The sequence below is a fragment of the Aotus nancymaae genome, unplaced genomic scaffold (assembly GCF_030222135.1).
Source record: "Aotus nancymaae isolate 86718 unplaced genomic scaffold, 86718_ANA_hifiasm-v0.15.2.pri h1tg000006l, whole genome shotgun sequence".
Lineage (NCBI taxonomy): Eukaryota > Metazoa > Chordata > Mammalia > Primates > Aotidae > Aotus > Aotus nancymaae.
The window spans coordinates 69,995,106-70,022,204 of NW_026988417.1; the positions used below are offsets into that span (position 1 = coordinate 69,995,106).

Here is a 27,099-nt window from a genome sequence, read left to right on the forward strand (position 1 = left end):
CAGTAGGAAACTAGCACATGCCCCACAAGCTCTATTCCGTCCTGTAAACAAGCTCTGTTCCATCCTGATAGTGTTTCATTCAGGGCTGAGATTAAGACACAGTAGAAATCTTAGGAAGACTTGAGGATCTTGGTTATAATTGTTTAGTAGTATTTGTAGAGCGAGACCAGATGTTAATTGGTATGTTTATTTCCTCAGTATGTGTCATGGCTTCAGTCATTTTTGGTATAATGCCTCAATTTTCAGGTGCTGGAAATGTACTACTGGACTCAGATGTTCTAGGTCTGCCTGGATTAGGAACTGAACATGCTTTAGGAGGAGAAAGCAGCCAGGTTGTGACTGGAGGAAACAGCTCTGGCGCTTTTGTTCATGACTTGGTTAGAACTGGATTAGATTTTTTTTTTTTCTTCTCTCACAGAGACTACCATCATATGGTCATTACTATAACTGAAAATCCCCTGCCTTTTCAGAAAGGGACAGAAATAAATGGTGTCTTTCAGAAAGGAAGTGGCTAATATATATCCGGTGATAGAAATGGTGGCATCAGGAAGGAAGCGTCCCATCTATATTTCATTATTTGCTGATGAATGCATTCAGTGAATAGAAATAGATGAACTGAGACACAATATTTCTCAAACAGGAAATACTGAGGAATAGATGTGTGAATATGAGTAGCATCGGACATAAAAAGTTGAGTAAAAAACTTCCAACTGCTTTGAGCCTCTTGATTCTGTTTGACTTCCTATTCATCACTGTTTTGAAGATATTCCATAGGGTAAAGACAGGGTGGGAGGGACAAAAATGACCCAAATAAACAACTGTGGGACACGTGGGTGATTTTGTGCTCTGCAAGAGAAGTGATATGTCTTAAATGGAACCAGGTTATTTGGGACCCACTGGACAGCAAGAGGGTTTTGAAATGGTTTGTGACCTCTCCCCCACCTCCCGGCTTGCTCTGTTCATTAGCATTCCTATCATCATCGCTGTGATGTGGGCCGGTGGGAGAGAACAGCTGCAGCATCTGTTTCTAATCGGGTCGTGCCTTTATAAATACTTCTTGCCTATTTGTCACGTTGCTTCCCTCCCACCCCGTCTTCCTTGGAGTACTGCGGAATCTGTAAGTGTCCCTGGAATGCACACGTGGACCTTGTCATTCCCAAACAGACTTTCTGCTGGTCAGCACTTTGTAACATTCGGCTGTTACAGGCATTAGTCACTTGGGCTCATAGAGAGACTGTGGTCTTTGAAAATTTAAGAAAATGTCTTTGTTGTTGTTGTTGTTGTTAATTCTTGGCATCCAGTTAGATTTAACTTCTCAAGAGTTTACACAGACTTTTAGAAAAACATTCTGTCTCTAAGAAAAAAAGTGCTCCCGCTTGGTACAGTTTTTGGATTGTCACACTAGGTGGGTGGTTGCTGAAATGCTGTTTTGCTAGTGACTCCTCTCTTCCCCCTCCGGGGTTGTGAGCAGCCTCTGGGGCTCTGTTCGCTTCAGATATTTGTTTCTGGGGACTGCTTTTCAACAGAGTTTTTCATAACAACAGTTTTTCCTAATAGGCATGTGACAAATCTAATTTCTGATGGAATGAAGGTGAAACTCTAGTCCCAGGCAAACCCGCCAGATCTCAGAGTAAATGTGGGCAGTTACCATTTTATCTGAAGGTAGGATGTAGAGACAGAAAAGGGGCTGGAGGCCCAGGTGGAAGAATGAGAACGAATGCAGCATGGTTATTTCCAGGCCTTTTAGAGTTGGCTTCATCTGCGACCAATGTGAGCTCTTATCTGCAAAGTGGGCCTAAAAACTTAATTTTTCTAGTAGTAGAAGCAAGTCATGTTGAAAGTGACAGGAGGAATCAGAAAAGTGGAAAAGTGAGCTGAGGAAAGAGACATATTTAATTAATTCTTACAACAGCCCTGTGAGATAATGTATCTTAAAGCTGACAAAACTGAGGCAAAGTTAAATAACAGTACCCTAGGTGACACAGCTAAACTGTGACCAGAAGTGCTCTTGTCTTGACTTCACGTGCCGGGCACCTTCCACTACACTTTCCCACTTTTCCGATTCCTCCTGTCACTTTCAACATGACGTGGTTCTACTATGAGAAAAATTAAGTTCTCCTATTTTACCCTATTAACCTACCTATTAGCTACAATAAATATTGTGGGCTTACCACCTTGAAAAACATCTTTACTAATTTAGTATTATTGTTATTGATGTTCCTGGATTTTTTAAATCTTATATATTTTCTATTATAAAAATAGTTTTTTTTCTTTTATGATAATTCACATGTTACAGACACAAAACAATTAAAAGGTAACATTTCCCTAAAATCTTATCAGCCCCAGAGAAAACCCCTACGTGGCATTAATTTTGCAAGGATCTGGAAAAGCAAAATGTGTTCCTCTACTGGGAGTCTTTTGGAGAAAGTCCTTAAAGATAGCGCTTGGAATTGGGACAATTATTCAGTATGAATCAAGTGCTTTTTTGGTTATGTGGTGTGTTTTCCAGGGTGGCTCCCTGGGTTTGGCACTCAGCGCTCACCTGCTTGGCTTTGTGACCTAGAGACTGGCCCCTGATGCTCCTCCTTAGTCCCAGCGTCCGGCTGGGCTGCACTGAGAAGTTCTTCTTTCCTTACATTACCATATGGTTTTTCTCCTAACAGTTCCCCACTTCTGCCTGGCGCTCTCTCTTCTGTTGCTTGTGTGAGACAATTTCCTTGGGGGTTTTCTTGGCTCTAGGCTTGGGATTTCATGGTATAGATGACAGGCAGAGTAGCAAATGTTGTTCAAATCATCTTTAAAGAATGCAGTCCTCATTGGTAATGAGATGGTCCAGACATTTTATATTATGAAAGTTACCCCAGCAATGCTTTGAAAACATCCCGATGCAGGCTTCATAACTGTGGTTTGGGTCGAAACTTTCATTCCAGTGTTTTCCCTTTTGTATGAGAACTAAGGGCGTTTCCCATCTTCCCACTAACTTATTTTCTTTAAAAGAGAATAGGAAAAGTCAGATAAGAGTGTGTATCTACAGAAATGATTAATTAGGGTACTTGGGTAAAACATACTTTGAGGACAGTTCGTGAGGCCAGAATGTCTCCAAATACTGGGAGGTGGCTGGTGGTCAATCAGGGATTTTATGTGTGAGATAGCATGTTCTTTTCTTTTCCTCTCTTCGGCTCAGTGGCATCTGTACTACTGAAGTAGGACCTCAGAAAAAGACATGACCTAAGATGAAGAAGGGGTATGTACCTCTTCTCTTTTCCAAGTAGGTATTCTTAAAGGAGAAAAGAATAATTCATTTATTCTTTTCTCAAGGAGCTCAAAGGAGTGTACTGTGCACGTCGCCTCTGCCCTCTGCTGCCCCATGGTTTCATCTCAGCTCTCTTTAAAATTGGACATCTGTTCCCTTGAAACCTGAGTCCTGATCATTTCTACCTTCTCCCGTCATGCAGTGCCGCTCAGAAAGACTCTTTGTTTTCATCTGAATATATGAAACCTGCACATCAGCTGTACATAGGAGCCACCTATTAAACTAATATCCAACAGTGCTTTGGACTAATACAAATTTTTATATACTATAGGCTGGTGAATTTACTTGAAGACTGAGTAATCACATGAGTTATAAGTTGCACAGCATCTTGTCCTTTGGATAGCTTGATTGTTAGGCATTTGTGACTATTTGATTGACATCTGTGTGCCTCATTACACTATAGGCCCCATGAGTTGTGGAGGCTTTGTTTTTTCATCATGGTATCCTTAGCATTTAACACAACGTTCTGCCCGCATTGGTACTTGATAAATATTTGCTGAATGAATGAAAGCATGAATAAAAATGTACTTTTGTTTTTGAGAACAGATGACTAAGTTATATGGAGAAGTTACTTCCTAGGTTTTTTGTTTGTTTTTTGTTTTTGAGACAAAGTATATCACTCTATCACCCTGGCTGGAGTGAAGTGGTACAATCCTGGCTCATTGCAGCCTCCAACTCCTGAGCTCAAGCAATCCTCCTGCCTCAGCCTCCCAAGTAGCTGGGATTACAGGCGTGAGCCATTGCACCCAGCCCTAGGTGCCCTAAAACTGCACCCAGTTTTACTTTGAGGATATAAATCCACTTTTCAAAAATCTTGTGGATGACTGCAGATATAGCCAAACAAAAAGAAATTGCTTTTAAGCAGGGCATTTGTAAAGACTGAGCACATAACCTTTTGTCTTAGCTAATTCATATATATTGTAGTTAAGCAGAAATGAAAAGTTGAGGTAGAAAACACAGAGGTTATGCACACGGATTTCCATGTGGTTTGGAGTTTCCCAGCATAACTGATAGAAACTCTCTTTCATGGATCAATAAAAAATTGAGCCGTCTTGATCTGGCGAAAGCAAATTTTCACTCTGTGTGTTGGCTTTCCTTAAGCAAAATGACAGAATTGGATTTATGCATCTCTGACATCCAGACTCAAGAAACCTTAGAATTAGAAAAAAACCAAAGAACCGGAGACTTTGTTTAGAGGCCATTTGGTTAAATCTTCTCCCTTTACAGAGGAGGTACCATAAACCCAAGAATTAGGTGACTTGGATCAATATACTTTATTTATCCATAATGTGAGGCTTTGAGAAAAATGTAATCACCATGTCTTGTTAATAAAAATCTCCAACTCTCAACCTGAATTCATAAATGTTATCTCTTAAATTAAAAAAAGAGAAAAATCTTTCTAAACTTAAATTGTAATACCTGATTTTAAAGGTAAAAACTAAATATTGCTTTCAAATGGAAATGTAATTTTAATTTGTTTGAATTAAGCAATTAAAACATCACCTTGGTAACATGCTCTCTTGCTTCCGCCTGCTGATAAGGATCAGAGGCTCTGGGTTACCTAACCACATCTACCGAAAAACTTCAGTTTTAAAAGTAAAGAAAAGGGATATCACTTCAGTTTAAGTATGGTGAATAGAATCCATCTGGGCACACCCAGTTTGTTAATTTCAGTAGCCCCTGGGCTGGATTAAAATACAGTCATATACTGCTTCACAAACTCTCAACAATGGACCACATATACAGCAGTGGTTCTGTCAGATTAGAAAACTGTACTTTTACTGTACCATTTCTATGTTTAGATATGTTTAGATACACAGACATTTACTGTTGTGTTACAGTTGCCTACAGTACTCAAGTACAGTAACATTCTGTGCAGGTTTATAGCCAAGGAACAATAGGCTTTTCCATATATTCTAAGGGTGTAGTAGGCGATACCATCTAGGTTCATGTAAGTACACTGTAGGATGGGATCCCCAGCCCCTAGGCTGCCAGTCTGTGGTCTGTCCGGAACCGGGGCCTCCCAGCAGGAGGCAAGTGATGGGCTAGTGAGCAATATCGCCTGAGTTCTGCCTCCTGTCAGATCAGCTTCAGCCATTAAATTCTCATAGGAGCCTGAGCCCTGTTACGAACTGTGCATGAGAAGGGTCTAGGTTGTGTGTTCCTTATGAGAATCTTATGCCAAAGGATCTGAGGTGGAGCAGTTTCATCCCCAAATCAACCCCCACCCCAAACCTGTCCCTGGAAAAATTGTCTTCCACAAACTGGTCCCTGGTGCTACGAAGGTTGGAGACCGCTGCTCTAGGATGTTCACACAAGAACAAAATCACCTACTGGCATGTGTCTCAATGTTTCCTCATTGCAAAGTGTTGCATGCTGCAGAAGCAAAAGTGATGGGGAATCCGGAATGCTTCCTAGCTGGGGAGGATGTGGATTCTGCTAACTGCTGATTCTGCAAACAGGAATGTGATTCTGTGGCTCTTCCTCCAGCTTTGTAAATGAGTTTTCTCTTTAGGAATGGATTTTCTTCGTGCTAGAATCGTCATTCTCTTTTCTAATTTCTTTCTGTTCACTTTTATTGTGATTTTACCTTCTTTGTATGTCAGAGAGCTTTGCTGACCAGCAGCTTCTCCTGGAACACCTAGCAGCAGTAATAGATAGACCTCCTAATTAATTTCAGATTTATAAATGATAGTTTCCTCTTCGTCCCAGCTAATGTAGGGAAAGGAAGTCCAAGTTTCAGAAGACCTATGAACTGCTAGGCAGTCTCATCCATATCTGCTTAACTCCCCCTGTTACCCTGCCAAGGAGGTATGTATGAGAGTGCCTAGAACCTCTTCCCGCTTTTACTGATGGCAGAACAGAGACTAAAGCAAGTAGAAAGCAAAGCTGGGATTCAAACCCATGTCCGTCTGACTCTAAGCCTTTTGCTGCCCTTCTCTGGTGAAGCAAGATTTGGAATTGTAGAACATATTTTACAGCAGCTCTTAGAATGTAGGTGGTAGCATACATTCTTACATAATTGGTTTTATAATTATCTCAAAAATAAAGTCAGCTGGGGATTTTCTGAAAAACTACCAGTTATTAACTTCAGGTATACATTCATAATAAAGTGACCTTTTGGGCCTAGATAACATTTATCCAGAAGGGTTCTGCAAGCTGGGCTTTTGTTTCACTGGTAGATTTGGGGAACTTTAGCCTTCATAAAAGGTACCCTCTGAATTTCTCTAGCCAAAAGCTGCTTCTCCTCCATGCCTTCCCATAGTTGAGGCCATGGTATTGATGATGTTTATCCTCTGCAGTACTACATTTATGCCTGTCCTAGCTCTACTGCTACATTATAAAACCTCTCAAGGGCAGGAACAGCAGTGTTCATCAATGAATAATAAAAATAACATATTTTAGCTTTCTTAGTGCTTTGAGCAGTGGGTATTTTTGAATGAACAAATAATTGTATCTAATGAAAATGCCAAGTGAAAAACGAGTTTATTTTATACCATGAAGGTTACTCATAATCCATTTCAAGATGGAGTGGGCTGTAGAAATTATCTAATTACAAATCCTCACTAGGTAGATTAGCAAATGGAGGGCTAAATCAATTAAGGTCTTATAGTTAGTTATTTAGTGGTTCTGTGTTGGCCCTTTCTTTTCAAAAATGGTTAAAATTAAGCATTATATTACGGGTTTCATGTGCCATTGCTGCAAAAATCAAAGTCTGGCCTTGACATTGCCAGGATCAGTGAAAATATACTTGGAGCTACTTTGCCAGTTCTAATTCTCAATTTCCACCTCTTATGGTTGCCAAAGAATCATGGTTTTAGAGAGTATTTTTTTTTTCCTTTTATTTTAATGTATTGGGTGTATGTAACAGCTGAGATCATTGTACTGTCTGGGGCTACCTGGGAACTTGATAAATCATCCTGAGATAGCAATGACTGTGTTCGACAACTCCAGAACCTGACTTCCTGGGTTCAAATTTCAGCACCTTGACTTTACTAGTTGGGAAACCTTGGGCAAGTTACTAAATGGTGCCTCATTTATAAATTGAGTTTGGGTAATAACAACTAATTTATAGAATTGTTAAGAGAGAGAAATTAGGGCTTTTCTGGAGCATTGGAAATGGTCGATAAATGTTCGCTGTTATGATCTTTATGGAATTCCAAATAGCTTGAGCTGTTTTTCAATCAGTATTTTCCTTTTATTGGTCAGGAGAATGTTTAGTGAAATTTTCTCCAAGATTTCATAATAAAGACAATGATGGAGGTAGAATTTTATTGGGATCTGGAAGATTTGGATATGTAAACATTGGCTATGAGGAAATAATGTGAATAAATTCCGATGGGCAGAAAACCTGGGTTTATCCCGAGAACAGTGGTCATTTAATTTAACTGCAGTGTAAATTGCTCCCTGGGGGAGAAGTGGGAGATTCAGTAGGAATGGAGATTTGGAGTTAGCCCATGGGGACCTGAAATGGCAGGCCAAGGAGTGTGGATTGGGGACCTGTGAGTACCGAGATCCCCTTGACAGCAAGGTGGAGGGAGGAAGTATTAGAGAGGGTGAGATCAAGTCAGGGAGACCAGTCGGGAGGCTGTTGAATTAGTAGGAATAGAAATGTGGAGAGAGGATGTATTGATAAGACTTCAGAGTTGATAGTGGGAGGGGAGGTGGTCTCAAGCATGGGTAAGTATTATTAACAGAAATAGGGCACTCTGGAGAAGGGGCGAGTTTGGGGTAGAGGAATATGATTTCAGTTTCATGAACATCAAGTTTGAAGTACAGACAGGACAACCCAAGAGAACTATTCCTCTAATAAAAATTCAGAACTGGATGCCAAGCAGAGTTTAGTATTAGAGATAAATTCAGTGAGCCATTTTCAGATGTGTTAGTGTTAATGACATCGGAGTATATGCAGTTCCCTGAGACTGGGCCTGGACACTCAAAAAAGACCCCACAATCCTTGGCTTGTGGCAGCCAAGGCAAGGGCTATAAAATGCTGGACAGGAGGAATGCGGTTCAGCTACTGTGCTGGAGGCACTGGCTAAGGTGCCGAGAGTGGCCCTGGGCACATCCTCCAGTGCCATTCTCTCCAGTTCTAAGCCTGTTCATAAACCAGAGGAAGAACTTCTTTTTCCCTTTCCCTCGTCACATACTGATGGGCAGTGACTCTCAGGTTTCCTTTAATACTGGACAGAGAATTAGGCTCAAATTATGAAATGTAAAGACTGAATTCTAAAATTTACATATTCTATATTACAGTGTTAGAAGACACACTCTAAAGATAAAACTTTAAATTTCAAAAATGTCAAGACCAAACTGTTTTATAACCCTTCATTTTGTATGTGGTTTTCAATGGGTATAAAAATACTTAGTGGGTGTGTGGGTGGCTTCTCGTGTTTTGGAAATGGTGAGAATATGAGATGCTGAGCTTTGGGTTCTGGGACGAGAGCTATAATTACTAACTCTGATTCTTTCCCAGGATTGGTTTATAGGTGGATAGCTGGTATCTAAAAACCCAGCGATCCAGAATCCAGAGCAATAAACCATTCTCCTCTCCCCCTGAAATTAAAAAAAAACACTGTGGCAGAGGAGAGAGGGAATGTAGGAGGGTGGCTCTGCCCTGCCTTGTCTCTTTCATGCCATTCACGGATGGTTGATGTCAGTGACACAACAGAAGGGTGCTAGGTGCTGCAGGGTGGAGAGGGGGAAGAAGACTCAAGAAATCATAAAACTGGCCAGGTGCGGTGGCTCAAGCCTGTGATCCCAGCACTTTGGGAGGCCGAGGCGGGCGGATCACGAGGTCAAGAGATCGAGACCATCCTGGCCAACACGGTGAAACCCCGTCTCCACTAAAAATACAAAAATTAGCTGGGCGTGGTGGTGCATGCCTGTAGTTCCAGCTACTCAGGAGGCTGAGGCAGGAGAATTGCTTGAACCCGGGAGGCGGAGGTTGCAGTGAGCCGAGATTTTGCCACTACACTCCAACCTGGTGCCTGGCGACAGAGTAAGACACTGTCTCCAAAAAAAAAAAGAAATCCGTAAAACTAATGGAGGAGAGGAAACCAGCTCATGTGCTGAGAAGTTTTAAATATTTTGCATTTATGGTGAGTAGAACCATGGCTTCTCCTAGTCTGATACAACAGCTACTGCACAGCTTGATGGAAAGAGTTCTAAAAATAACCCAGGACTCATTTCAAACCCTCCTCCCTCAAGTCTTGGCGGATGTGGTAAACACCCTAAAAATACCTGCTGTCTGAACCTTTGAGGTATCTAAAGAGGAAGGGGCAGGTATGAGAACTGGGGCTGGAAGAAGTACAGTATTGTTGGAAGGCTTGCCCAGCTACAAAGACCGCTGCCCATGGGGGCCTGCCCTCAAAGCTGTTTGGTGAGCTGCCTACCATGCCATCCTGTTCACGGATAAGTGCCTACTCTTGAGTCTCATATTCACTGTTGGCAGGTTTCAAGGAAACTATTCATAGACTAGACATCTGTTGTCTGTCCCATTGACCTCAAACTGCAGCTGCCACCATGGTATTCAGGCAGTGTGGTGGCTTTTAGTCTTATTTCACAGAATTAGAATTTTAGAGTTGATATGGACTTTAGACATTTTATTATTTTTAAAACTATTGAAGTCCATTTCTGGAGTTACATTTCTGTGCCCATATAGTGACCACAGACAAATGAAATGGAGTTTTAGTCCTTGCTTATTAAAAGAAATCACCCTCTTGATTATGTAACGTAAAAATAGGATAATGAAAACCAGTCTTTTGAAAACATTGACTAAGTGATCCTGTGCAAAGCCTTTTTTTTTTTTGGAGACAGAGTCTCACTCTGGTATCCAGGCTGGAGTACAGTGGCATGATCTTGGCTCACTGCAACCTTCACCTCCCGGGTTCAAGCAATTCTTCTGCCTCAGCCTCCTGAGTAGCTGGGATTACAGGTGCTCGCCACCATGCTTGACTAATTTTTGTATTTTTAGTAGAGATGGAGTTTCACCATGTTGGTCAGGCTGGTCTCAAACTCCTGACCTAATGATCCTCCCGCCTTGGCCTCCCAAAGTGCTGGAATTATAGGTGTGAGCCACCACGCCCAGCCTTTTTTTCTTTTTTTTAATAAAATGGAACTTTGAAGCTGGGCGTGGTGGCACATGCCTGTAGTCACAGCTACTTGGGAGGATGAAGCTGGAAGAATCACTTGAACCCAGGAGTTTGAGGCTGCAGTGAGATATGATCACGCCACTGCACTCCAGCCTGAGTGACAGTGCAGCCCTTTCTCCAAAACAAAAATTAAAATAAAAATGGAGCTTTGAGGATCATTTTCTCATCTGGACTCCAATATTTTTAATATGAAGTTCATTGACAACACAGCCAGAACACCAGGAGTCCTGTCTTCAAGGAGAAGACTTTCAGTATCTAATTTCTGAAATTACAAACTGTAACCATGATATTATAACTGAGGGACTGTAGCTGATTTCTGCATCTTGAGGAAAAATTTCACAGATTATCTCCAGTACCCACAAGATGCATTCAAAGTTGTGGGGGCCGTCAGTACCATTTTATATAACAGGATAAATCACCCAATGATTTTATTTTCACTTCCAACCATATCCTGTATGATTTTTAAATGTATAACTCCCTTACCCCAGTCTCAATCAATAAACTTTGCAAAAGTCCAGCAGTTACAGAGCCTCTGCTAGGAGCTGCAGGGTGGAGAGGGGGAAGAAGACTCAAGAAATCCATAAAACTAATGGAGGAGAGGAAACGAGCTTATGTGCTGAAAAGTTGTAAATATGTTGCATTTATGGTGGGTAAAACATTGTCATAATTGTAAGGAGTGTGTATCTTCCACTGTGAGCTTTCAAAGCTCTTTTATTTATCTGGAAGAGTGTTAAGTATTATTTCACTATGAGTTGACAGTAAATTGAAAGTTTTTCTTGAGCAATGAAAGTGATCAAGATGGCTGGAGGTTTTTGTGTTTTTTTTGTTTTTTTTTTTTGGTCACTTAATGAGTATCTGAAATTGTCACCTCTAGAAGCTCAAATTTCCCTGGACCAGTACACTTGTAACAAGGAATGAGATATCCAGGGAGATGGTGTGCTTTGGGAGACTGTGATTTTGCAGAAAGAGCATGGCTTTGGAGTCGTTAGTGCCCTCGGATGTGTAGAAGCCAAGGCAGCTGTGGGGGCCTCCTTTTTCCATGCATGCCAAGGGAAGAAGAAGAGAGAACGTAATGTTTGTGATATGTGATATCCAAATGGCATGTTTCATAGACACCCAGATCTTTCTCCTCTGAAATTCCAGAATGAAGAGCTTCGAAACTTGTCTTTGTCTGGCCATGTGGGATTTGACAGCCTCCCTGACCAGCTGGTCAACAAGTCTACTTCTCAAGGATTCTGTTTCAACATCCTTTGTGTTGGTAAGTTATTCATCACCTGCACAGCAAGAATTTTGATCCTTAGATATTGACAGGTGACTGTTGGAGAGACATGCTTCAGTGAAATCAGAATGACTCATTTATTCTCTTTTTTTCATCAGTAAAGCAAGGCAAAATATCTGTCTTACACATGTCACAAGTTGTAAAGACTGAGAGCTGTATTTAGGTAAATGCATTGTACATTTTGTCATGTTACTCAAATTACTACTAGTATTTCTGTCACACAGTCAAACAACTGATCAGTACAATATTGTTAAGATCCCTTAAACATTTTACTCTGGACTAGGCCTCTGCCTTGGTATTTTTCTTTACCCCTCTAGCCGTATCCTTTTTTGTTTGTTTGTTTGTTTGTTTGTTTGTTTTGAGAAGGAGTCTTGCCCTGTTTCCCAGGCTGGAGTGCAGCGGGGTGATCTTGGCTCACTGCAACCTCTGTCTCCCAGGTTCAAGCAATTCTCCTGCCTCAGCTTCCTGAGTAGCTGGGATTACAGGCATCCACCAACACGCCTGGCTAATTTTTTGTATGCCTTATTTTTTTTTGAACCAAGAAGAGAAAGGTAGAAAAGAAGGGGGATAAAGAAAATCAAAATATAAATCTTCTGTTAGTTTGAAGGAGAAATGTGTGTGGACCAGATAATGACCATTTTACTCTCTCCCCATCAAGCCTGATGAATGGTAGGTTAAACAGCAGTGAAGTGGTTTGGGGTGTATTGCATTGGCATTGTCCTCTGGGAATATTCCTATGAGACATCACTTTGAGACAGACCAAAGAATTCTGTATGTAGCCAAGTGGACCATCTTTTCCCTAAGCTTGGCAGAATGTGTCAGACTTACTTTTCTTGTCCAAGTAAAGCGAATAGAATTTAGAAAAGGTGTGTGTTCAATGTGAGAACCACCATTTACTTATTTGTCATTTATGGAAGTTAGGGGGAGTGCAGATATTTTTCTTTTTAAAAAACTTCTTGAACTTCTTGATGACTCTACTGCATGTAGCCTCTGCACTGGGCATTCATTAGGAGAAAGCCACAATTGGCAGGCACGCTAGACCAACTTGCTCCCTGGCATTATATCTTAAGCACTGGATACGAGAAGGACTGGAGAGAAACATGACCACAGCAGCCAACTTTCATCTCATGCTTTCCCCTTTTCCCTACATGAAGCCTTTTAAAATTCAGCAGGAGATCTCCCGAATGGCAGCTAGTTCTACAGAGTGGTATGAATGGGTTGTCCTTTCTCTCATGATAAATGTTCATTTCAGAGTAGAGCAATTCTTCATTAGCATAGCAATTTGTTGGCGATTTGTTGGTTTTCTATTGACAAGTATGCTAAGTTGTAATACCAGGCCAGTTACTATTCTGGCTTTTCTTCTGTGCCTCCCCAGCCCTGTCTCCAAAATCAGCTTTAAGAATATAGCTGAGAGTTCTGTCCTGGCTTCTGCAGGGGACAGTAGGGGAAAGCCTTCCGGTGGGATCCTAGTTTAATTGGGTACGTGGTGTGCAGTGGGGTGTGCTGGCTAAGGGGCTGGCTCCTTGTGTTAAATAGGACAGTTTGGATGCTGAATTCCTCAGAAGTCAAATCGATACTGCCATGTTAGACGTGTAAAACAGCCCTATTTGGAGTCTCCTGGGTAGGTTCCAATACCTGTGATTCTTAGATGTTTCTTCAGGTTCTATTCTTAAACATGTTTAAAATTAGTTTTTCAAACTAATGAACATAATAAGCATTTGTTGTTTAAAATGTTATAAAATGCTTCCCTTTCATCTCCCACCCCCATTTCCATTTCACGGAGATAACACTGTGGGATCTTTCTAGAGACTTTCGACATCTTTCTGTATTAGGAAATTGCTTTTGGTGGTTTATGGTTCTGTAGGTAGGAGTCCAGGATGAGTCCGCAGGGCTGCATTCCTTCCTGGAACCTTTAGGGAGAGTGCGTGCCTTCTCCACCTTCCGGAGGCTGCCTGCATTCCTTGGCTCTTGGCTCCTTTCATCCATTCTCAAAGCCAATCATGTTGCATCACCCTCCTAGTATTCTTGTTTTAGGAAATTTTCCACAGAGAATTGCAGAAATCCAGCTTAAATACAGCTAAGATTCTCCCCCACCCTCCAACACACTGAAGAGGTAATATCGTGAATTGGGTAATTAAGAGCAGCTGGCTCCAGGGGTTCCAAGAGCCCCGTCAGGCCTCTGTCTCTGGTTCTTGATCCTGCTTGTTTCACATTCAGGCATTTTTCTCACGACGGCAGCCTGGCTCTATCAGCATCACCAACCGAGCAACCCCAGGGGAAGGAGCAAGGCATTCCTGACATGTCTCACCCAACAGTGAGGATTTCACCGATTGTCCAGGACTCAGTCACGCACTCAGCCTGGGGGGAAGATGGGGTCCATTCAATCCAAAACACACAAGGTTCCCCATAGGCAAGAAGACAGTGTCAGAAAGGAGATTGGGCTTGGGAGAGAGACACGTAAAAACAGCTTTCTCACAGTTATGTAGGTGTTTTTTTTTTGTTTTGCTTTTACACAAATGAGATCATGCTGTTCATCTTGTGCATTTTCTTTTTTTCACTCCACAGGAAGTCCTGGATACCCTTCGTTATCAGTATATCTAATGCTCCAGGTCTTTTTCCATAACCCTTTGCAGCCCTTTGGTTGGGGCCAGCATGAGCTCTTTGGGAGATAGGAGTATCAGCATTAAATATCTTCCTCAGAGAGTTGAATATCAAATCCTTTTGCCACAGATAATTTATGGCATAATATCTGTATAAGAAAAAACTTACTGTCGATCAATGGTCTATCTATTTTTAAAGAGTCTATAAAAAGTCGATCGAAATATTTGGACAGCCATATAGAGGAGTAGGTGTTATATTTAACTTAAGAGCATCCATGGTGATTTTTCCTCCTTACTCACTCCTTTCCTCTTACTGCCCATTTGTATTTTTTGCACAGTATGCACATGTGTGATATTTATAGCATGAATTTATGTTCTTGTGATAAAATATGGGAGGGAATTAAGGATGAAAAATAGTTATGATCCCAGTAAGGAAAATTTTTACCAAAAAGATCTCAGAATTGTAATTTTGTTTTGTGGCATGAACCTGTAGGTTGAAAGAAAGCAGAGGAAATAAACAGGGGCAGAAAATGGTCCTGCGATGAGCTTTGTCTAGTTTCATAGATACTGAATTAAATGTCTGCTGCTAGAACCCATCTCTGTTGGTCCTGGGAAGAAATGTAATAGAGGAAGAGTAGTTTTCATTTCACTGGGAAGAGAATTCTGATGCTAAATGAGATAAAAGAAGACCCAGGAGTTCATCATTTCCCTACTCTCTGTTTTGCCACAACACACCCAAATCATCCCTCAAGCTACATTTTAGTTTAAATAAAGCCTTTCATATTTTACCCGTACTGTATTTCTCCAGAGAATCTAAATTAGATCTAAATTGACATTTAGCCCTTTTCCGTAATTTTAAATATGTATGTCTTTCTCATCCATTTTCCAAAATGATATGAACTCTATGAAAAAAACATCATCAACATTGATCCAGCTGTCTGTCCATTCCTTGTGAACATACAAAGGTGAATAAGATACGGTAACATCTCTGCTTCTGAAGAAGAGCCAGTTTGATAGTAGAGTCAAAGTAAATTAATAATACATTTTGAAATAGAAAATTTTTCCACAATTCAACCTTAATTGTTTTGAGGGGATGAGAGAACAGGAATTGAAAACAGGTAAGTTGAAGGCCATTTTAGCCAAGGCTATAGTGTCAACAATTTTGTGGAATTTTATAATCAAATCTTAAACATTTTTATCCCATCTTGTTTTTCCAGGAAAGGATGTAAATGGGTTACAGGATAAAAATGAATGAAGATGAAATTAACCCCAGAAAATAAAGGTGAAGTCAGGGATAGAGTCAGAATGCAAAGCCTGCCATCCGGCCTGCCTATAGCAATTAATTGATGCAGTATTAAATTTTTCTCTCAGTTTAGTGGTCAGAGCATTGAGAAAATTTATTGATTCACTCATTCATTTAACAGATATTAAGTGAGCATGTGTTATATGCTAAACACAAGTAAAGAGTTTAACACATGACAGATTTATAGTATCTATAAAGTAAAAACAAAGTGATTGCTCCAGATGAAACACAGTTTTACATGGAAAAATTTTTCCATGGATTTTCAGAAAAGAGATTTGGTAGATGTAGTGGTCTGGGTTCCTGGGCATCCTCTAAGTCAGTGCAGTTGTTTAATGAAATGCCAGGTGTCAAACGCTGGCTCATCTTATGATAGAGTATGTTTCATCAAAGGTGATTCTATGAGAAACAATAACAACGCATCTTAGATATGTAGGTTTCTGATTCTCTGATTCAATCCAAGAGTAAAATCTAGAATATTTAGGGAAGGCAGGCAGATCCCCATGCACAATTACTTACCCAAGTAGTCAGTCTTGGCAATTAGAGTAAAAGATGCAGAATGACAGATCAACAATTTGTTCAATCTACAGTTACCTTCTAATTAATAATATAGTCCTTCTGTCCCCGCCCCTACTTTGTTCACCTTAGATCTCATGGGTTAAATAAGCCTGAGAACAGAATGGAAAAGGGAGGACCGCTTTCCCCTGTGATGTGGGCATCAGGTTCACTAGCATTGGCAGGAGCAGGAAAAACAGAAGCCCCAGAAAGCACTCAATCAAGTCTCTAATTACTCTAACAATAAGAGTGTTTAGGCAGATGAATTTATGATAGACTAAACAACAGACTCTGAAAAAGTCTACCACAGTAGCCGATCTCTGTATAAATTATCACCATGTTCATTTTTGTCAATTAACTTTTTTTTTTGAGATGGAGTCTCACTCTGTCACCCAGGCTTGAGTACAGTGGTACAATTTCCCCGCTCACTGCAGTCTCCACCTCCCAGGTTCAAGTGATTCTTCTGCCTCAGCCTTCTGAGTAGCTGGGACTACAGGTGCCTGCCACCATGCCCGGCTAATTTTTGTATTTTTAGTAGAGATGGGGTTTCACCATGTTGCCCAGGCTGGTCTCGAACTCCTAACCTCAGATGATCTGTCTGCCTCAGCCTCCCAAAGTGCTGGTATTACAGGCATGAGCCACCAACCATGCCCAGCCCTCAATTTACTTTTAATAAATGTCTCCTTTGTGCCAGGTACTCTGCTAGGGAGTTTTGAAATACTTTAATGTTAGTCATTGATTTTTCTGAAAATACTGTTATGGTTGTTTGATTTGAATTGGAACCTATGCCTAGTAGGCTTTTAGTTATTCAGTTAGAAAGAAATTTTTGTCTTATGGGTCCTCAAAAGCATAGATGAGATCCTGCTTACAGAGGTTTGAGATAAGCCTCAAAAACTAATCCCAGTGCTTCAGGAGGCCACGGTGGGAGAATTGCTTGAGTCCTGGAGTCTGAGACCAGCATGGGGAACACAATGAGACCCTGTCTGTTAAAAAGAAAAGCTAATGCATTGAAAAACTTCCTTAGATCTTCTAGAGTTCCTTTTATTCCAAAAGCTGTCATTTCCTGCTGAACTGCTTTTGGTGAATCACACTGCTGCTGAAGTTGCCTTGTCTAATTACAGCTCTTAAAAGCACAGAGCATAGAAATGGAAAGCAAAGCACACCGAAATTTAGAGAACAGTGGTTTTTTTCAACCCATTGATTAACCTTCTGCTATAAGTAGGGCCTGGTATGCTAATTGTTTGTAATTTCTACCTTAATGTAAATGATAATTAAAATTACCATGCCTTTAAAAAAAAGTATGGTGTTCCTGATTCACATGGGTGCTTAAGTAATTTTTAACCTAGTAAAATGAGATTATAATTTCAGTCCTGTCCAGGTAACCTAGAATCCTTGCCATGTAATTGAAGTCTTTATTGCTATTCTTAGGGAAGGAGATGAAAGTTAAGTAGGTCACTTTCTACTGACAGAGCCTTTCCCATAAAGGAGAAACTTTTATAGGCAGATCTGCTTTTGTGCCTTTTGTGTTCTAAAAATAGGTAAATCCTGAAAAGAAGTTGGCCCTGCTTGAGAATGTTACACTTGTTGCATGTACTTAAAGTGACTCAAGTACCTGCAGTATTGACTACCAGTGAGAACCCTGTTTTATTTCTGTATCCACTACACAGTGACTTTGTTTTGCTCAAAGTTAATTTATTAAGCCATGAATGGTGAGTGTGAACTTGTTACACTCTTTCAGGTTAGGGAGCAGAGACTGGTTTTATATTACCTTTATGGAGGGTTTTTTTTGTAAGACTAATCAGGAAAGTAAAGAAGACAGGAAACAGTCTCAACTGCTGCACAAGCAGACCCCATAGAGATCTGGAATGACATTCAGGATGTTACAGAAGTGCAAACAGTGTCCGTTGTCTGTTTTTATTCATTACTTCATCCCTGCACCTAAGCTTGTCGCACAGTGAGCACCCAAGCGTTAATTTCATGATGGATTTCTAATACTCTACCCAATCTATCTGCTCTGTCTCCTGTATTCCCAGCCTACATTCTGTCTGCAGCATGGCTTCTGTTTACTTACAGCCTTTACTGCCTCATGGCTTCTGCTTACTTACCTCTCTTTGCACATCGTTTCTTTGTCATGCCATCACCCTGTATGGGGATTACATCTATCTCATTCAAATGCCCAAAGAGAAAAGTTGTGATTAGATAGACAGGCCACTCTCCAATGTGGAGCCCCAGCTCATAGCAAAATGCCTGGGCTTCTGTGGTTACGTTTAGGTCAGGGACCTAGCCAGGGTCTAGTTGTCTATGGTCACCTAGCAGGGTCATGGGTGTAAAGGATGGTCTTGCTTATAAGAGGAAAGTGGTTATGGTAAACACTTAGAATGTTCTTCCCATAATAAAAAGTTAGATCCTAAGTGGTATTACTTGGTCACGTTCTAGACCAGATTCAAAGATGTGGGATAACACCACATCAGGGTAGTTCCTTGAATTCCCAGAACTTGGCACAGAACTTGTACATAGTAGGCACTGAAAAAATACTGGCTGAATGAAGGCTGACTAAAGAGGAAATTCTGTGATCTTAGATGTTCGGGGTATAACAGGAAAGGTTAAAGAGTAAGGTGACTGTACTTGACCAGCTTTTATCCTGTAAGTGAATCATCATAGTTAGAGGCAAGCCATATAAGGATTTTCTAATCAGAAGAAGCTCAAATCCAGAAAAACTTCATTCTCCTTCACTTTTGCATTGTGTTGGAAGCAGCGAGTACACAATAGGGAATTTGTAACTAGTAAGTAGATTTTGTCATTATAGTGAGAGGGTTGCCCAGAGCTTTTCTTTTCTCCATGGAACACCATCATCCTTAAAGTCATGGAAATCCTTAGAGGAGGGGATGCTCCTAGGGACACATTGGGATTAGGAGTTGTTGAAAGGGCTGTTCTATATTGGCAAGTTTGAATTGAGCTAGAAATCTAATTGAGAAATTTTCCAGGTTAAGAAAGAAAAAAGGCATCCCTAGGGCTAATGTTTCGGGATTTCTACTTCCTTTTCTCCATCATCATATGCTCAGTCACCACCACCACAAACAAAAGGCTGGGTTTTTTCTCATTGCCAGCTGTCTGTGACTCAAGATAAGAATTAGAATTAAGATAGAATTTTGTCTGGTGTTATTTTGAGGGTTGGGCTGCAGTTCTTCATAGCTCCACATTTGCGTGTCACCAAGTGATTGGTATAGTGGTTCCAGATACCTGCCCCTCTGCTTTGCACATATGAGGCCTCAGTAAACACTTACTGACTTGAATTATCAGTGTAAATGATAATTATCAGTGTAAATAAGGCTATTGTTTCAGGTCATTTAACATAATTTACTTTTATTGTCACAGACTTCACTCTGAAGCTGGAAAAACTATCACTCTGAAGCTGGAAAAACTAACATGTTTGGCATCTTGACTCCTTCTGGATAAAGAAAAATAAAAAACAATATAGAGGGATTAACATAACCATAACTGGAAATGTTGGGTAGTCAGTTTTCTCTGTAATAGTAAAGTCAGGCTGTTGTGTTGGTTGAGTGCAGGTGTTGGAACCATATAGACTTGGATTAGAACCCTGGTTTCACCACTTAGCAGTGACTTTAGGCAAGTTCCTCATAAATCTTATCTAAGCCTAGTGTCCCATCTTGAACATGGAGGAAACAGTAGTGCCTATGTCATGGGAGTAGTAGTAGGGTTTAAATGAGGTGATGTGGCTGGGCAAGGTGGGTAACGCCTGTAGTCCCAGCACTTTCGGGACCGAGGCAGGTGGATCATTTGAGGTCAGGAGTTTGAGACCAGCTTGGCTAACATGGCAAAACCCCGTTTCTACTAAAAATACAAAAATTAGCCAGGCGTGGTGGCAGGTGCCTGTAATCCCAGCTTCTCGGGAGGCTAAGGCAGGAGAATTGCTTGAACCTGGGAGGCGGATGTTGCAGTGAGCTGAGATCTCACCACTGGACTCTAGCCTGGATAACAGAGCGAGACTCTGTCTCAAAAATAAATTAATAAATAAATAAAGGAGATAATGCACTAGAAGCTCTTGCGACAGGGCCTGGCACAAAGTGAGCACTCAGTGACGTTAGTTATTATTGTCATCAAGAGTGTTATTTTGAATAACGTAATTCTTTTCTATGACATGGTATCATATTGATGTTGAATTAACTGATCTTTTAGGTAATTCAGTGTAAATGGAATCACTTGTTTCAAGCAACAGAAATTCAACAGTATAGTCCTTTGTCCCTTAAGTAATGTGGTTTTATACTCTAATATTTAGGAGAGAAAGAGGTAAAGTTCATGTTCTTGTAATATACAAATTGAGCACAGGCAAACTTATAATACTATTTTTCTTTTCTTTTTCTTTTTTTTTTTTTTGGAGATGGAGTCTCACTCTGTCACCCAGGCTGGAGTGCAGTGGTGCAATATTGGTTCACTACAACCTCCGCCTCCTGGGTTCAAGCGATTCTCCTGCCTCAGCCTCCTGAGTAGCTGGGACTATAGATGCATGCCACCATACCTGGCTAATTTTTATATTTTTAGTAGAGACAGGGTTTCACCATGTTTGCCAGGATGGTCTTGATCTCCTGACCTCATGATCCACCTGCCTCCACCTTCCAGAGTGCTGGGATTACAGGCGTGAGCCACCATGCCTGGCCTACAAGTACTGTTTTTTTATCCAGAGGTAAAGAAGAATCTCTTGATCTGTAAACTTGAGATCCTCTCTGCTAAATAGTTTCTGAAATTCATTGAGGCATTTTTAGGAAAATATTCCATAGATGACACATAGAAAGAACTAATTATCTCTTCACAGTAGTATTTCTGGTGATGTATTTTTTTTAACTTTGTAATCATGACTAATGAAAAACATACTGAGGAATTGAAGTGATGTTTGAGAAACATTGACACATTCTCTTGACTTTTCTTTTGTGGTTGTGTAGGTGAGACAGGCATTGGCAAATCCACATTAATGGACACTTTGTTCAACACCAAATTTGAAAGTGACCCAGCTACTCACAATGAACCAGGTGTCCGGTTAAAAGCCAGAAGTTACGAGCTCCAGGAAAGCAACGTACGGCTGAAGTTAACCATCGTTGACACTGTGGGATTTGGAGACCAGATAAATAAAGATGACAGGTACATCTTGGGATTTTGTGGGGACATAAATGGATGAGGAGATAGCAGGATCCATTCCAGGTAAATTTAAAGGCCAAATGTTTCGGGGGTTCCTTAGTTGTGGGGCTTGGTCCTCTATTGCCTTAAAGATGTGACATTATTGTCCTCTGAGAATTTTTCTGAGAATGTTCTTCCTTGAGGTGAGAATCAGATATCAAAATTGATCCCAGCTAGTAGGAGCAGAAAAGGGATTTATTAGAGGGACTAAATTAGCTTACAGCATTTTTCGAGAAAGGCCATGAAACCAAGTTTGGGGCTTTTCTACCAGGAAAAGCAATCTAGAGAAACACCCAGCCACCCCACAGAACAGTTTTAGCAGAAACCCCAGCCGTCAACCACTTCATGCTGCTTGGGGAGCCAGGACACTGGAGGGGAGGTCTCTAGAAGCTCCACCAAATCTGCCCCAGGTAACCAAATGCCTTCATCTTTGCTTGCTATATAATGATAAAATAGTGCACCGAGTTTTTATAATGTACCCCATTTATAAAGCCAAGTAAGTTTGGGTCTTTACCATGAGTTGCTGTTTGCCCTTATCTGAGGGAAGTTTCTAATTCTTAAAATTTCCCGGCATATAACCCATGTTAGTCTTAGTGTCAAGATTTTGTTCACATTCCTTCTCAAGAGCACCAATTCTGTTTATCAGTCTCAACCTCACATGTCTTATGACTATTTTAAATAGTACATTCATTCTAAAAAAAAGTTTGAGAAAGTTAAAATAAAACTGTCCCAGGCTCAAAGGTGATTGTAGAATGGGGCTTCCAGAAATGTATATTGCCTAGATACATTTTAACTATTCCTGATATAAATATGAGCACCACAGTAATGATAGAGAAATGTTTAATTCATTCGTTAGCTGAGCACCAAACTCTTTATTTTATCTATAGAGCACTTCAAATGCTCTTCAGTAGACATTGTCCTGTGATAACAGGAACAATTGTTAGATAGAGTGAGAAAGATATTACTTTGCATCTGGCCAAAATAGACTATCTGTATATTGTGTTGGGGCAGGGGACAAGTTCGGCTCTGACACTGCAGCTGAGCAGTTGCTCTTAATATATGATAGCAATGACAAGGAATGATGGAGAGGCCCCTGCCTGAAGGCTGCTTGTTATGCCAAGGGCAGTAAATGAAGAGAAAGCCCTGGTCATAAGGAAAGGGGCACAGGTGCATTATGGGAGCTGGGAAGAGAGCCAGGGGGTTCCAATCGTTGCATAGTCACAGAATACTCAGAGCAAGGCCTGTTCTCCACCTCTCAGACTGGTATGGATTTTCTCCCTGGGGTTAGGAAAAATCTTGCTTGTGCATTCCTTGATTGGAAGAAGGCAACTGTACTTTTTCAGGATCCCTCCCCCCAGGAGTGAGAGCCATCCTCCAGGTAGCCTCTTGCTGAGATTCCCTGTGCTCTTCCAGCTCGCTGTGGTTGCCTCAGTGCTGGCACTCAATTTTTGCCTCTCCCCTGAGCTGGGACTTTCCTTCGGGCTGCTGGTGGGTTTTCACTCCCCAATCAGCACTCGGCAGCAAACAGCTAGGACAGTGCATATCCTCATATTCACAGCTGGAGCCCTCCTTAAGAAATGATCTGACTCATTTGGGTCAAATAATAGTTTCCAAGGAGATTTAGAAGAGAGGAAGTGTGATATTAACCTAACCTAGATACCAAATATTTTTTTTCCTCTGAAATTTCTTGAAAGCTATTGCATAACCTCTTTAAATGGCACTTAAAACTCTCTGTTACCCTGTACCTCAGAAGGTATTGTTGACACTGTTCACTGTGAAGCCAGATGACTTGTTCACAAATCATTATTTGGACAGGTTCTGCTTCCCTCAAGAAATTGGAAGTGGAATATTCATTTCTGCGTCAGTGTGTTAACTGTATGGGAAGGGGTATGCTATTTCTCTATGCTCATGTTGATTTTTACCTAGGTTGGGGATTAGGCAAGCCTTTCTGCCATAGAGGCAAGACTTCAAGAATGTCCCAGTTTGTTTACGTAGGCTTTGGACATGTCAGCATTCCTGCATTATTATCTGCCTCAGACCAGGCTAGCTAGAAGGAGGCAGGAAGAGAGATCTAGTAAGGTTTCCTGTTATGTTTAAAAGCACATTTCACTCTTTGTTATTTAAGGGCTTCCTTGTTTTGGCTGTTTGTACTCTTTAGTGGAGAAAGAAAGTGGTCTGGAGAAGAAGGGAAACCAAGTTTTGTTGTTCAACTGGAAATAGAATAGTTTGACCCACATTGGGGAGATGGGAGGTGGGCTGACCATGGCATATCACTAGCTGTAATGATAGTCAGCCCTTGAAGGCAGAGATGATTGAAATCCCCTGAGACAGAATCTTAACCTCACCAAATCTTTATCAGAGTTATAAAACAGTAGTGAGATAGACTGTTTGGCCTTTAAATTTTAAGTTTAATCACACTTTCTGGGGGAGGTAGTCAAGGGATAAGGAAAATTGGCTACAGACAGCAAGATAAGAAAAAAACATGGTAAGTGTTTGGTCATATATAAAGTGAAGAGTCAGTCCCTGAATGATGTCATTGGCCATTTCACAAGAATGATCAGTGGGTAGGTTGGATGGATGAAAAACGTTGTCTGAAGTATGTTTTTCCATCGGTTTTAGGGTTAGTCTCCGTCATTTTAGTGTGTGTGTTTTATGGCTGGAGGTATATGAAAAAAAATGAGTGCTATGTAACAAGGAATATCTCCATGCCTTAAGAAAATTATATGAGAACATAAGGACTAGATTGGATCTGTCCTCCTGTCTTTCCTCTGATTGATATGGCTACAATCCAGGGAAGTTTTAATTGGCCAAAAAGAATATAAATAAGTGTCAGTAGGAATGGAGGTAGCAAAAGGCAAAGATGGAATTAAGCTTCCTATCTTTCTGACTTTAGATGCAGATGGGGAAAGGTTTTGGAGGAAGAGGCAGACAATTCATCTCATCTACAGGATGATGATGAGAACTATAAAACCACTTGGCTGGCTTGAGTCTCAGCAAGAATAAGCTATTTCATCAGCATAATTAAATCTTTGACATAGGGAATAGTCATTTTGGTAAATTATTCTCCAGGAATATATTTTCTTTTTATTGATTAATAATGGTATGGAAGGTAAAGTAGATGGGATTTTGTATTGATTATGTGTGTGAGGTAAGAGAAGGAGGCTCCAGGTTGAATCCCAGGTTTCTGACTTGGCCAGTGGTGTGGGTGGTGGCCCATTCACCCTGCTGAGGAATACGGGGAAAGTGTGGGTTTGAGGGCAGGATGAATAGATCCGTTTTTGACATTTAGTTGGAAGAGCGATTGAAAATATAGGATAAGCAATTGGGTGGATGGGTCTGAAGCTCAGAGGAAAGATCGGGGCTAGAGGTAGAGATTTATGATTTGTCATCAGATAGATGATGAGTGGAACACAGAAATGAGTGTGATTTTCCAGAGGGAACACAGATTGAAAGGAAGAGAGATTGAATGATTGGCCAGGACTCTCTAATAGGAACAGGCAGAAGGAAGCCTGAGATATTAGAGAACAAAGGATGTCTTGAATCCAGTGTGGAAAGCATTCCTCACTGCAAAATGAGCGATGTCATGCCTCTCATTATCTTTGGAGGATCAGAATCAAAACCAGAGGCAAGAAGGGAAATTAATAGAAAGCAGAACCAGATTTGGACTACTACTGAGAGAAGGAGGTGCTAAGAGCTAAAAATCAGACACTTGGGAGGCAGGGTAGCAATTGCTGTGAGCTGCTTCTCTTACCCTTGGGGTTAAGAGGGTGCTATGGAAGAGCCCTAATCCCCAAATACCTGCCTCAGCGTCAGGAGACTGAAGGATCAGCCCCAGACTGAAAGGGCAAAGGGCATGGGTGGATCTCATTGGAGTGGCCTGCTTCACTTCCCTACTGGGCATGAGCCCAGTAGCAGAACAGATACCAGCAGAGAAGTGGGTGAATGTAAAGTTCGGTTTTTTTTTTTCTTTTTTAGTTTGTTCTAAAAAGTTTTCTAAAAAGTCAGGCTTGCTTCTATGGTATAGTATACTTCTATACTATAATATTCTATTTTATTATATTATTATGAAATAGTTGTATTTTACTTTTACGTGCCAGCCCTTTACATATACTACATGTATTGGCTCATCTATTTGTCACAGTAGCTCTCTGATAAAACTACTATTTTTGTCCCTGATTTACCTGTGAGGAAATTGAGACACAGAGAGGTTTACTAACTTGCTTAAGTAAACCTTAAGCAGCTAGTAAGTTGTGCAGCTGTATTACGGTTTTAGGCAGTTTGGACTGAATCCATGTTTCTAACCACCATCCTCTATAACTATCTCATTAAATATTATTATTATGTAATACATGCCTATATTTCAAGATTAGAAAATATAGAAGAATCTTATTGCTCATTCATTCTTTTTATTGGAATTTTGCCTGTTGTGATTTGGAACTTCATTATTGCTGAGGTACATTCTACCTTTTTTTTTAAAGCCTCTAGAGATTTTGTCTACTCAAATTGAACCAGTAGATTGGGATAAAATCACCAAGGAAAAATATCAAAAAGCTTTTTATGACTGCTTTCAGGTTTGCTCATAAGTTTGTTGTTATTGTTTATTTTGGTGATGTTTGTTTTTCTTAGGATGTCTGCTGTTATTTTTGTTACAAAAGATTTGTGGTTCCCTTTCAGGGGTTTCAGTTTAACTTATGGGTATGGGGTTTGGGTGTTGAAAGGTTTTTCTTTTTCTTAAAACTTAAATCTTCAGAAAGGCAGTAAGTTTGGGAGAATTAACTCTTCGTATTCCTAATAGAACAGTCTGTTTGTTGCTAAAACAAACTTCTTCTGAGTAGTCCCTTTGGAGACCAGAAAGAATTAGTGGGTTTCCCACAATGACATACTACTTACTTTCTGGACATGTGGTTTATGGAATGTGTATTCCCAATATGCTATTAGTCATTGTATTTATGGTCAGTTAATAGAATCACACATCATTATCCAAAACAGATTTGAATGATTTGGTGAGAAGAGAGGGTTACAACGTTTACCTTTAAATCATAAAGATTTTGAGTTGAAAGGAATCTTAGGGATATAATAGTCTAGGCACGTCAGTTCCTAGATGAAGTTATGGATCATGCACAGGGATATGGGAGCACAGAGAGCTCCTGTCTCTGGAGAAATAGGGCAGAAGACCAGGGAATAGCTCCCAGTAGGTGGTAGTGTCATATCCTGAACCACACACCAGTTTCATTTTGTGCACTGATGCCAATCAGTAGGGAGAGGCTGTCACAGTCACTTTTCTCAGATGGATTTTTGAGGCCCAGTTTTGGCCCAGCAGGAAAGAATGCCACAATCTCTTAGCAGTATCTGCCATGGATGCCCCTTGGGGGAGTGGCAGCCTGCTCCACTAAAACAAGCTCTGTTTTAGAGGATGAATGTTAGCCAGGAGAAGAGTAGGAAGAAGACAGGTCCCAGCAGAGGGGCCAGTGTGAGCAAAGACACAGAGGAAATAAGGGCTTGACACGTGGGGGCTGCTACAAATGGTTGTATGTGGCTGGGACAGGAGGGTGAGCCTGGAGCGCTATTCAGGGATCAGGTGATGGAAGGCCTTGGACACCAAGGTAAGGGCTTGGGCTTTAGCCTTTAGGAAAGAGGAAGCCATTGTGACGTTGAATGGAGGATTGTCTACACCAAACTGTGAAAGAGGTTTGAGACTAGAAACATGC

At 40.8% G+C, this 27,099-nt stretch overlaps 1 protein-coding gene across 7 annotated transcripts in view; it reads left to right on the forward strand.

Annotated features, from left to right (window-relative positions):
* SEPTIN11 (septin 11) overlaps nucleotides 1–27,099 on the forward strand; it is a 98,951-nt gene that overhangs the window by 43,941 nt on the left and 27,911 nt on the right. For 4 of the 7 annotated variants that reach the window (XM_064368154.1, XM_012446924.2, XM_012446919.2 and 1 more), the window contains 2 exons: nucleotides 11,611–11,725; nucleotides 21,160–21,355. In XM_064368154.1, the coding sequence (XP_064224224.1) occupies nucleotides 11,611–11,725; nucleotides 21,160–21,355 (311 nt within the window). Of the gene's footprint in view, nucleotides 1–9,342; nucleotides 9,415–11,041; nucleotides 11,114–11,610; nucleotides 11,726–21,159; nucleotides 21,356–27,099 lie in introns of those variants that run through there. The other 3 variants (XM_021669644.2, XM_012446910.2, XM_064368189.1) reach the window with 3 other exon arrangements.